The 12,270-nt window shown below is 47.3% G+C and overlaps 2 protein-coding genes across 5 annotated transcripts in view; one reads left to right on the forward strand and one right to left on the reverse strand.

The window, feature by feature from the left end:
* The first annotated feature begins 4,034 nt into the window (after positions 1-4,034).
* On the forward strand, positions 4,035-7,538 carry LOC119332030 (calcium/calmodulin-regulated receptor-like kinase 2). 2 transcript variants are annotated; one of them, XM_037605212.1, is made up of 8 exons: positions 4,035-4,298; positions 4,528-4,999; positions 5,211-5,364; positions 5,735-5,861; positions 6,044-6,129; positions 6,214-6,285; positions 6,712-6,915; positions 7,021-7,538. In XM_037605212.1, exons 2-8 carry the CDS (start codon positions 4,647-4,649, stop codon positions 7,318-7,320), a joined length of 1,296 nt encoding a protein of 431 aa, XP_037461109.1. In that variant the 5' UTR covers positions 4,035-4,298; positions 4,528-4,646; the 3' UTR covers positions 7,321-7,538. The 2 variants fall into 2 exon arrangements, with proteins under 2 accessions (XP_037461109.1, XP_037461110.1); XM_037605213.1 differs by having other exon boundaries at positions 4,035-4,999.
* The window catches only part of LOC119332029 (phosphatidylinositol 4-kinase gamma 5-like), a 6,287-nt gene continuing 1,211 nt past the window's right edge, over positions 7,195-12,270 (reverse strand). Inside the window, exons 1-4 of one of the 3 annotated variants that reach the window (XR_005160767.1) lie at positions 11,300-11,635; positions 8,045-10,242; positions 7,535-7,590; positions 7,195-7,332 (exon numbers count right to left, since the gene is read on the reverse strand). Coding sequence is in view for 1 of the 3 variants with exons in the window: in XM_037605211.1 (XP_037461108.1) it covers positions 8,112-10,156 (2,045 nt within the window). In the remaining 2 variants the exon portion in view is untranslated. Of the gene's footprint in view, positions 7,333-7,534; positions 7,591-7,704; positions 10,243-11,299; positions 11,636-12,270 lie in introns of those variants that run through there. The other 2 variants (XR_005160768.1, XM_037605211.1) reach the window with 2 other exon arrangements.

The following is a 12,270-nucleotide window of genomic DNA, read 5'->3' on the forward strand; positions in this document are numbered from 1 at the left end:
GAGAACCTTTTCTCTTCCCTGCCACACTTATTGGTCTCTTCATGTTTTTAGGTAACCTTTTGTTGGGCGGTTAACGTTCCCTTATCTGTGTCTCCACCTTAAGTTCTTTATGCAACACCCGAAGGTCGTCGTACGCATGAGGGAAGCACCACAACTGTATTGTGCAGCCTCGACGTTACAATAGTGCCTATCTGTTGCAGTCAATCCAAACCTGTCCTCTGTTTTTTGTTTAGAAAAATTATCATATAATATTTTATGTTTATACCACTGGTCACAAAGAAATCAAATATGATGAGAGAAGTATCAATGACCTTGCCATGAACAATCGATAGCCAAGTCAAGAAAAATATTATCCACCGTGGCACCGCCCATACATTTTTTTGTTTAAAACATAGCGAGTATAAAATGACAGAGCGCACACCACCAAGATGCACACACACACGTCCACACAATGTATACAAATGACCGGTGTTGAGGGGCTATATGACTGATTTCTTTTCACCGACGGAAATATCGCCTTGCACTTCCGCTCATACAAATATACATACTAAGTTGGATTTCAATCTCGCTCCTATATGCATTTGATAAAATGCCGTTTCCTCTGTGTATATACGTAATCAAACTTTACAGGGGCATGCTGACGGATCTGTTAAGTTCGTTATATGTTCATAATAGAAAAAGCCTGGTTAACCAACTAAGCACATCCAATGCAACACACAGTGTGCCAAGACACACATTTCGGCATTTGCACAAGTCACCGACAACCTGGCCCTTCCTAAAAAAATTGTATTATATTTCACGACAAAAATGCTCTCTTACGGGATACAACATCTTATGGTTATTTCTTTCTTGGGGCAAAAACAATGGTGGCAGTACCAAGATGAGCCCCGTGCATTCCATGTAGATATTTGTTTTGAAGCTGCTATCCGAACCCATCATTACTCAATGGTAGCAATGGTCCCTTTCCAAGTCTCTCGTCATTAGTTCTTCCCCTTTTCTTCATTGTTTTCTCCCAAAGCAAGAAAAACATACTACATGTAGAGCAACACTAGCCTCATTCCACACTTTTGTCAGTGAGGAACCAGACTCTGCTGCAAGAGCCGGTTAGCCTCTACAGGCAGCACCTTTTAATTGAGCTGTATCGATTGAGTCGATGTGCCAGCTGAGGCATCTGTCCAGCATGTAGCGTTGGCCATGCCCTTATAATTCTCTAAAAAAACTTATGGTTAAGAGCATTTACAACCGGACTAGGCAAATTCGGGCCCTCAAACGACCGTGGATGCGCCTGGGCGCTTCCGCGGGCACTGACCGGTCACTTCTTAAATCATATCGTCCACATTCGTGTATCTTATATCCAATCCCCTATATCCATGCTAAACCATGCAACGTCGATCAAACTACATAGATCAGCAAAAGGACATAGGCAAGCACAATACACTCGTCAAAAGATCACGAACAATGTTCAAAAGACCACCAAAGTTCACATAAACGACAGACACTTTAAACTACATCTAATATTTGAAATTAAATTGAAGAAATCGGATCTTCACCACTTCCTCGCCGGCCATTTTCCCTTTCAGTCGTCGGCGCAGCTGTAGCTGCCAGCGGCTGGTGGAGGATCGTCCGATTCGTCGGACGAGGGGCCATGGTCGTCGTCGAAGGACGAGGAGCCCACGTGGGGGAGCAGGGGCTGGCGTGGGGGAGGCACGAACTTCGCAACCCTCACGGAGCTGCGTGCGGGCCGGGAGGAGGTAGCACTAGCGTCCTTGCTGCCCCGGCGGGTGAGAGGCGAGGCGGCCGATCCGGAACTACTACCCGTATCCACCTTGTACCTCTCGAGGGCAATGCGGAGGGCGAGCTCCTCATCGGAGTCGGAGCGGCTGGTGACGCTCGACATGGTCATTATTTGTCTTGAATACTATTAGATGTTTACAATGCCGAATATCGTGTCGGTTGGAGGAGGGTACCACCCTACCTTAGAGCAACTCAACGCAAGGCATCTCATTTAACGCCCATTTGCCCAACGTGGGAAGCATGTCGTGTGAAGGGTATGCCCGGTGCTGAGAGTACCATCGAGGCTATGTCCTCATGGTGGATGGCCAAACACCAAGGGTATAGCAAGCGCGGAGGGGGTGTTAATGTCAAATCTACGTTTAGGGCAAGGGTCATCCCACTCGTCCTGCACCACCCGAAAATGATTACTCGATGGATGAAGAACAAAAGTATCCATGTGGGATATACTCTAAGCATATACCAACGTTATATTGTTGGGTTATTCCAACACAATATTGTTTTAGGATTCTCTATAAAGACTAAAATAACCTCATGTTAAGTTGTAGCCCAAAGGACATATGTAAGTATGTAACCATGCACCCCTATAGGTCTTATCATATTTTCCCTATAAAATATAGGAGAGGCTCATCTCCACTGGAAGGGGGCGAACGTTTGAAATAAAGAGAGCCTTTTTCTCTCCCTGACACACTTATTGTTCTCTTGATGTTTGCAGGTAACCTTGCGTCGGACGGTCAACGTTTCCTTATGTGTGTCTCTGCCTTAAGTTTCCTACCACCCCATGAAAGTCCTCGTATGTGCAAGGAAAGTGCCACGAGTGTACTGTGGAGTCTCGACGCTACATAGTGTATATCCGATAGAGTCACTCCAAATCCATCCTTTATGTTTTTTTGTTCTGCAAAATAATCGTATAGTATTTGATGTTTATACTGCTAGTCACAAATCAAATATGATGAGAGAAGTGTCAATGACCATTTTTTTGCGGGTGCAAGTGTCAATGACCATTGACATGAACAATTAATAGCCAGGTCAAGAAAAATATTATCCACCATGGCACTGCACACACATCTTTTTCGTTTTTATAAAGTATTATAAGATAGACACGTGCACACTCACACACCACCATGACATACACACACATTCACACAACGTCTACTAAAGAGGGGTGTTGAGGGGCCATATGATTGAGATCTCTCGTTACCTTACCGGCGGAGATATCGTCTTACGCTTCCCCTCGTACAAATTATTCATATTGAAGTTGGAGTTGGAACCCTGATGGCTGGGGTATGCATTTGATAAAACGTCGTTTTCTCTGTGTGTATATATATATATATATATATATATATATATATATATATATATATATATATATATATATATATGTAATCAAATTATACCGAGCCATGCTGATGCAGCCGTATATTTTCAATACTAGAAAAGACCTGGTTAACCAACTAAGCACATTCAATGTAACACAATCTACAAGGACACGCATTCGGCATCTGCATAAGTCACCGACAAGCGGTCCCAGGTCTCCTACGGGATTCTACCACTCCCTCTGGTCCTTTTTAATTTGTATATAAGTTTTGTCCGAAGTCAAAGTATCTCTACTTTGACCAAACTTATAGAAAAAATATCAACATTCACAATGTCAAATTAACATTTTTAGGTTCATTATGAAATGTAGTTTCATAGTACGTATGTCTGGTATTGGTGATGTTGATGGTTTTTAATATAAATTTGGTCAAACTTTGTGAAGTTTGACTTGACAGAAAGCTAATATGCGAAGTAAAAAGGGACCGGAGGGAGTACATCTTACGGTTATTTTTCTTCCCTATAATATAATCCTAACAAAAAAATCCTGGTTAACGGTTAAGCGCATTCAGCGTACACACCGGAGCCTACAAAGATACGCAACTGAGCGTCTGCACAAGTCACCGACAGGCGGGCCCTCCCGAAAGTCCCCGTATTATATTCACGACGAGACGGTGTCTCCTACGGGATCCATTCGCACATGACCGGCGGCTCCCATCAAACCACCAACTGCTCCCCCTCCATCTTCATCTTCAGAAACAAAAAGAAGAGAAAAATAATATATTCAGGAAAAGATCAAAGAGGAAGCGAGAGAGAGATAGAGACGGATATATTGCTAATAAATCACTGTAATTAATTTCGTCCCCGAAAAAGATGCACAGTACGTACGCAGGCATTGATTACTCCCAGTCTTGTCCTGTGATGAAGCGCTTGGACTGCGTCCACCTCCAAAACGCGCAGCCGCCTTTTCCACGCGCCCACCGGCTCTGAATTCCTCCTCCCTCTCCCAAACCAAACCCGCGCGGCGAAAGCAACGGCCGGAGCACGGGAAGGAAGGAAGGAAGGAGGGAAGGAGGAGACCTCTCTCTCGCTCGCTCGCGCGCGTCGTCGTCGTCGTCTCCGCCGATCCTCCCCGTGCCTCGAAGCGCGCGCGGGGGCAGGCAGGCCGGAAGCTTCGCGCGCAAGGCGCTGAGGTACGACGCACGCCTCCCGCCCGGCTTTTTGGACAGATCGCCTTTATTCCGGGCGGCCCGATCACCGAATTCCGACGCGGGGCCGCCTTCATGGCCCCGGAATTCCGGCGCGGGGGCGCTTCCGACCCCCTGGCGCGTGACGCGCCTTGACGCGTCCGTACGTGGCGCCGCGAGAATTTTGGGTGCGGGATTGATTCCTGACGCGTGTTGCTTTGCTGCTCCGTGGCAGGAGGAGGAGGAGGAGCGGGAGGAGCCTGGAGAGCGCGCGCCGACGCGGTCGCCGCTCCGCGCCTGCACCGGGGGTCGGTTCGCGCGGCATGGTCTTGGCCCCCGCGCGAACGCACGGGAATGGCGGATAGGGCGAAGGTCGTGGCCGTCGTGGTCGCCGCGGGCGTGGGCGCGGCGGTGCTCGCGGCGGCGTGCGTGTTCCTCGCCATATGGATGTACCGGCGGCGGGCCAGCGTGGTGGCGCGGACGCGGACGCGGTCGCTCGAGTCCTCCACGGCCACGCTGCGGGCCAACGGCTCCACCGCCAGCCTCGACTCCAGCGTCTCCGTCTCCGTCGTCTCCGAGAGCGTCGCCGACTGGGGCCACAACCCGCTGCCGCCGGGGAAGCGCGTCGCCTTCTGGGGCTGGCGGGGCGCCAACAACGGCAGGGACCAGCCCCTCTCCATCTCCGGGATCCCCAAGTACCACTACAAGTATGTTTGGCAACTACAGCCCCATTGCAATCCTCGTGCTGTTTTCATTTCATAGCTGTGATTTATTTCAGAAGCTATCAGCCCATATGAAACTCATACCATGATCATAATTGTGAATGCTGGTGTAGTGGTCTTGGTGTGAGTGACCAAAAGAAATAAAAGTAGAGTAACATTTTCTGATCGCTCCATGTTACTGCTGCTGGTTGTTCAGGGATCTGCAGAAGGCTACCAACAACTTCACCACGATTCTGGGGCAAGGATCGTTTGGTCCTGTGTACAAGGCTGTAATGGCTACCGGTGAAGTCGTGGCTGTAAAGGTTCTCGCGAGCGATTCTACGCAAGGGGAAAGAGAGTTCCAGACAGAGGTAAGGTGACTTTTCTGCTCAGTTCCGGCGACCACTTGATTTGGGGATCCATAGATCATGTATCATAGCCAGCTGGGTTTCGCTCCAACTGTCTGCAGCCCAAAACTGAGGCAAGCTAACAAAGAATTGGCTTCCAGTTGGTTTGGCACCAAGAATTGGCATATCTTAATTTTGGTTGTGCAAACTTATTGGCTGTCTCTTTTTGGCAGTAGATAGTCAGCATATAATTATGTTCTTGAGTGATGACACATGGTGCGGGTGAAGGCAGTGCAACTGGCAATATCTTTAGTCCATGTTGAGTAGTAGTTGGTAGTGAAGCATTTGACTCTGATAAACCAAGATATAATCATGATCACGTCTTCTTTTGCAGGTAATCTTGCTTAGTCGGCTGCATCATAGAAATCTTGTTAATTTGGTTGGATATTGCGTGGAAAAAGGCCAACACATTCTGATGTATGAGTACATGAGCAACGGGAATTTGGCAACTCTTCTGTATGGTAAGGGAGACAATTTCTCTACTTTTCGGTGATGAAACATGAAAAGGAAAAAAAAACATCCATGCATAGTAATTCTGCACTGAGCATGTAGCATGACATGCATTGGGAAGGGGAATAAACTAACTGTTGATATGAATCAAGAAATCTCTCTCTCTAATTATTTTCATACCACATCCTGTTAGGCGATAATAAACGGAGTTTGAGCTGGCAAGAGAGGCTACAAATAGCTCACGACGTCTCTCATGGGATTGAGTACCTGCATGAAGGGGTACAGTTGATGGCTATTAAACACGTACCTCCATTGTTAATGACCTGGTCTTGCAATTGATCAAAGCTACGACTATGTGTGCAGGCTGTCCCGCCTGTTATTCACCGAGACCTAAAGTCTGCTAATATACTCTTGGACGAATCAATGAGGGCCAAGGTTAGGCAATTTATGATGGAGTATTTATGCTGATCATTGCAAATGCCTTTTGTTCTTTATGTGTACTTCTAGGTGTTATTATGCTGCCACCTTAGCTAAACCAGTACTACTGTGTCATGATGAGTCTGCAGTTCAGTGATCAACTGAACCTGCTAATGCCGATGGTTTAGCTAAACCAGTATTGTCTCTATCACGAGTTCATTAGTAATAAACTAACCTGCTCCTGCTGGATGCCAGTTGTTTAGCTGAACCAATACTCTCTCACGACGATGTGTCTGCAGTTCAGTGATCAACTGAACCTGCTAAAGATATTTCTGATGGAAGACGCATGCAACTAAAATAAAGATATCAGTTCCATGGTAGAAAATTGTTTGCTTGAAAATAACCATGCTAATGTGCTCTGTTTGTTTTACTTGCTGCGTGCAGGTTGCAGACTTTGGTCTATCAAAGGAGGAAGTATTTGATGGAAGTAAGTCAGGTCTCAAGGGCACCTATGGATATATGGACCCTGATTACATGTCCACCAACAAATTCACAAAGAAGAGTGATGTTTACAGTTTCGGCATAATACTTTTTGAACTCATAACAGCCATAAATCCACAACAAGGCTTAATGGAGTACATTGACCTAGTAAGTGATTTCAGGCATTCTTACAGTATTTTCTGACAAGATTTCAGTAGGGAGAAATTTACCTTGTAGTACCAGTCAGTGAGCATTACGCACCTCTCCTTTTAGGCAGCGATTGGAGGGGAAGGAAAGGTGGATTGGGATGAGATACTTGACAAGAACCTCCTTGGCGGGAGCATTCCAGAAGAGGCAAGGGTCCTTGCCGATGTTGCCTACCGGTGCATCAACAGGAGCCCAAGGAAGCGGCCATGGATATCAGAGGTCACCCAGGCCATTTCAAGGCTAAGGCAGCGGCAGATGACTTTGCCGAGGAGCGAGACCAGGACCGTGCTAAGGAGGATAGAGTACCAGCACGTGGAGCTCAGCGATCTCGCCGGCATGAAAGAACTCACGCCGGTAGGAGCCTGAAGTCCCTCCTTCCTATTTGATGAAAACATCAGTTAGTTTTGGCCTTTGAAGGTGTCTAACTTGGGTTGGAATAGATGTAAATAATCCTGAAGGTAGAGTTTGGCAGGATGACCGTCTCTCAATTGATAGACTGGCAAATTGGTAATATGAACACTCTAGTAACAAATGCTAGAAAGTGTAAATCGATGAAGGGGACATTAAACTGCATGCTGACCTTATGTTCATAATGTTGCTGCATGAACTAGACAATAAATTTCACAGCAGCATAACCTAGCAGAGACAGAAGAGTTCAACTGCATCAATAATAGAGTGCAAGGTACACACCACTTAAACATCTGTGACAACAGGTACAGTATATATAAATGACATGAGAACAATGACAACTGACAGCACAATAAAAACCTTTCAAGTTGAAATATAACATTACTCTGAAATCTGGACAATGTTTAATTACCACACCAGAAACTTTTTCTTGCATGTCTGTTTTATTTGAATGGCACCTTTGAATGCATATCATGCATGGAGGAATTGGGTGGCCAAGAACTGGGCAGACATCACATCCCAACCTCCTCCAGGCAACTAGCTAGAAAAGGAAAAAAGGAAAAAGAAGAAGGAAACTATGTACAGGAAAGGCCATCATCTGAACATGGACCTCTGAAGCAGGCATATTCAACGCTCGAACCCTATTGTAAAGGATGGCTTTATTCGACGACCGACCGCATACCTTGACACCTACAGGAAGCCACAGCAAACAGTAGCAGCCAAACTGACTTCTCTACTCCTGCACTAACTCAAAACTGACAAGAAGTACCCATCCTCAGCCTCCCCCTCTGCCCGGTGGCGCCAAGCTTGTGCGCGCGGAATGCGCCAGGGAGCAGCTCCTGGAACTTCTCAAGGAACAGGCCCCATGTATCCACACCCATGTCGGCCAGCTTCACAAAGCTTGCGCTTGTTGGGAGCTGTTCATTTGCAGTCCTCCAGTTACCAACTTGGTTGTTTTCAGAGGTTTTCACAGAATCTGCACCCTTGGGAATAGCAGGCACCTGACGCTGGCTTTTGTCCATGAGACTGACGCTGCTCAGTGAGGTTGATAGCTTGGAAATGTTAGGAAGCCACTTATTGACAGGCTTGGGGCAAGCTAACTTTTCTGCATTGCTTTCTTCCTCCTCCTGAATGTCATCTTCCTCTTCTTCAATGGCCTCTTCCAATTTAGACAGCGGGTTTCTGGAGCTTCCCCCCTTAAATTCAAAATGGCAGGCTGGTGGTGTTTTTGGCATTTCATGATCTTCACAGTCAAGTTCAAATTGGGTCACATCTTCATCTGCAGAATCATGTTCTGTGGAACATTCTTCTCGTTCACTTGCTAGCCTCCTTGCCTCCATGCAGACAACCTCTAGCTGACTTGGCTGATCATCCATCCCGTTGAATTCCCTGCTCATCATCTCACCAATCTCCGCAAGGCAAAGACCAAATAATGTGCCTTCTTTCAGAAATATGGTTGAGAGGACTAGCACACGGAGGCACGCTTCCCGGATCATAGGCAGCTCCATACGAAGCATCTCAGCATCTTTCACTGGATCAAGTTTCCCTATGTACTCAAGCTCATCCTCAGAGAATGGGATTGACGCCTGCGGCCAGTGAATCCATTCAAAATATGGATCCTCTAAACACTCTGGCAGGCAGAGACCATGGTCAATAGGAATCAGCTCAGTCAGATTTCCAAATTGATCTGCTCCTGTCACCTTTCTTACCAGAAGATTTCCAGCATGTCTATCAGTGTTGAAGATTCGGATGTCAAGAATACCAATCCTGTGAATAGCAGATACAGGGAAGCTTGAAGTGCCAAGGTCACTAGCATCAAAATCATGAGGAGCGAACTGCTGAAATGAGGCAATCTTGCTGACAGTTCGCGGATCACCCACAGAAGCCTTCTTGTTGGTAGAACCGACGCCTTCATTCACATTAAATACAGGATGTGAAATCTTAACAAGAACTGTCGGGGGGACATTAGCAAAGTTATCATAGTCCAGAAGGTATGCAGCAACCTCTCTAAAACCGGTCTCACCAACTCGAACTGATCTTTTGAGGCCTGGCTGCCCAAGGGCTCTCCCAGTAAAACCTTTTGGATTGTTGGGTGCAAATGGCTCCTCATCATTTGGCTTCACAATGGCAGCATTCTCACCTTTACTGTTCTTGAAATAGTAGGCACCACCAAGCCCACTATTGACAAGTTTTGGATCCACACCGTTTCTTATGGCCCTAGCAACATCCTTAACAAGCTGCTTTGCCTGAATGCAGCGGGTTGGACACACTAAAACTTCAATTGGACCACCCTTATCCTTTTGCTGCTGGAGATCCTTGCTTGTAGGAGACAGGCATGGGCTGGAGGAACTCCGATGCATGAAGGTCTTGGTCAGGAGCAGTGGGGAATCATTTCGGATGCTGCTGAGATCATTCTTGAGGACATGATCACCGAGTGTCAGAGAACTCTCCTCAGTGGGAACATTGAGGGCCACCTGCAGCTTTCTTTTGACTGTGTGTACACTGTCACCACGATCCAGTTGAACAGGCAGTACAAACCCAGTGTCAGTCTGGACAAAAACACGTTTCCATCCAACAGCCTTCCCCTCGCTTCTAGTTTTGCTAGGGTAATCACCGATCAGAGAGCTGCTCAAGGCTGAAACTGCCATCTGGGTCTGGACAGGGTTCTTCAAGTTGCGAGACATGGCAGCCAACAAAGGAATTGATCTCTTGCGCCTTTCAAATTCTGCAGATGACGCTGTGCTAGAGTGCGAGAAAGGTGTCACGGAAGCAATCATCAGGCAACGGACGCCATCTTCCACGTTAGACAGAAAGCAACAGAAAGCTTCAGTGGTAAGCTGTTACGAAACCCGATGAGCCCAACCTTTGGATAATAAGATCCTGCAAAAACAGAAAAGAGCAATTGGAGGTTATTATCTTTTTCTCAAGTCAGAAACAACCGCTAATAAGCATCAAAACGAGAAATATTAGTTCTTCATTCAACTTCCAAACTACCGATTCTTGCTCTGTAATAAATATGAAATGGAACATAAGTAATTCTCATGGTAAACTCAACCACCCAGTTAATGAATAAACCAAAACACTTCGCATGACTTGAGCTAGCATTTCCATATTTTACAGAAAGATGGTGTACATAAGGAGTGGGCTACCACTTCCCATCTTTGACTACTAGCTTTTTTTAAGCCTCGTACTGAAGATATGATATGTTCGTTGAACATAGATGCATTTTTATTTCAGTTTCATTCAGAGATTCGTGCTGTCCCCCGTTCACTCCCCCATCAATAGCATTTGTCCTTTTCTTACCCAAAATCTCTGTAGACTGATCACTGATGAGACAGGGAAATCTCTTAAACTTTTCATGTGGAAAACAAACCCAAAGCCCACGATTCAGTCCGGAATCCGGGCCAGCAGCTTAATTACCTCTCGATTCGACAATCGTGCAGTTTTCTTCCATGTGTAGCTAACGGCTATTACATTTCATCTCGACAGAGTCAGTAAAAATTCAGATGCAGTTGTCAAAGGCCTTTTTTTATGACAGAAATCTTGGAACTTTCAAGCTGAATCCGAACTAGGGAAGCTGCGCGAGTACAAGCTTCGCTCAGACACAGTAGATCAGCTGCTGCGGGAGCGAGCTACACAATCGTCAGACAATCTAGCGGTTGATGACATGAGCTACGCGTAAGGAAAGACATTAATGAGCCCGGCCCAGCTGAAAGCCTGGAGAATCCTAAAAAAGGAATAATTATTGCTCAAGAAGCTACCAGAACGAAGCCGCGCTCCATTCCTTGGGGACGAAGCACCTTTTTTCCCCCTACCAAAAACGCCGGCCCTTCCGCTCTCTCCACTGAGAAAGAGAGACATCGGGGCGGCGAAGGCCATGGATTCTACCGGCGGAACGAGCACCAACAGGAAGGGGGAAATGAGGCTCTGTCCATACCTGAACCAATGCGGAGACCCAGAAATGGCGGCCCGCCGCCGGCGGGGCCGCAGATCTGGCAGGTGCGCCGCAGCCGCCTCTTCCGTCCGTCGTCCGGCGAGGGACCGGCACCTCCCACTCCCCGGCACAGCACTCCTCCGCCTCCGCCTCCCGGGTTCCGAGTTCTTGCCCCCTTCTTCCCTCGCTCTCTCGTGCGTGAGTGAGCGAGAGCTTGCGAGGGGCTGGGTGTGTGGGGGTGCGACAGGGAGAGGGACAGGGGCGATGTGTAATGGAGGGGTTTAATTTAAAGCCCTGAGCAAACCATGGTTAGGTTAGAGAGGTGCGAGGGGCGCGTGAGCTGGGATTGGCCGGGGCAACGTGTGTGCGTGCGAGGGCCTTCTTCCTCCGGCGACCCTCGACTCTCATCTAATTGGATGGCACGGCCTTGTGCGTTTTTCCGCGGGCCTATGCGCAAATTCCCGGCGAACCATGCAGGGGGGCCGCATGTAATTCGTCCACAAGAAAGAGATTATAACGTCGAAGATGACACGATTGGTATATTGTAAAAATTGGCATGATTCAATAAGAAGTCGAAGATGGTACGACCTAGATGGGCAACGAATGACATAAAGATCATCAACTGGAGCGACAGTCAGAACATTACCATGACCACAATGGGAGTGCGGCCATCGGTCGTAGGTGAAACTTACATGCACGAACATAGCACATGCGTTGGTGGAATATGACTGTGGAAACGTTGCACACCCAAACAATCTTGCACTACCGAATCAGACACCACCCTGCCGACCAGAGATAGGGGAAGGGGGAGGGGGGGGTCCATGGAGGGATCAGTTCAACCTCAAAATATGGAGGTGGATACCGATGATCGGCGGGGGACAACATAGGTCCATGATGACAAAAAGTAACCGTCCCCGGCCACCCCAAGGAGAATGAGGCGATAAGGAAAACATCCAGATCTGTTCAAGGATGGT

The sequence above is a fragment of the Triticum dicoccoides genome, chromosome 7A, assembly GCF_002162155.2.
Source record: "Triticum dicoccoides isolate Atlit2015 ecotype Zavitan chromosome 7A, WEW_v2.0, whole genome shotgun sequence".
Classification (NCBI taxonomy): Eukaryota; Viridiplantae; Streptophyta; class Magnoliopsida; order Poales; family Poaceae; genus Triticum; species Triticum dicoccoides.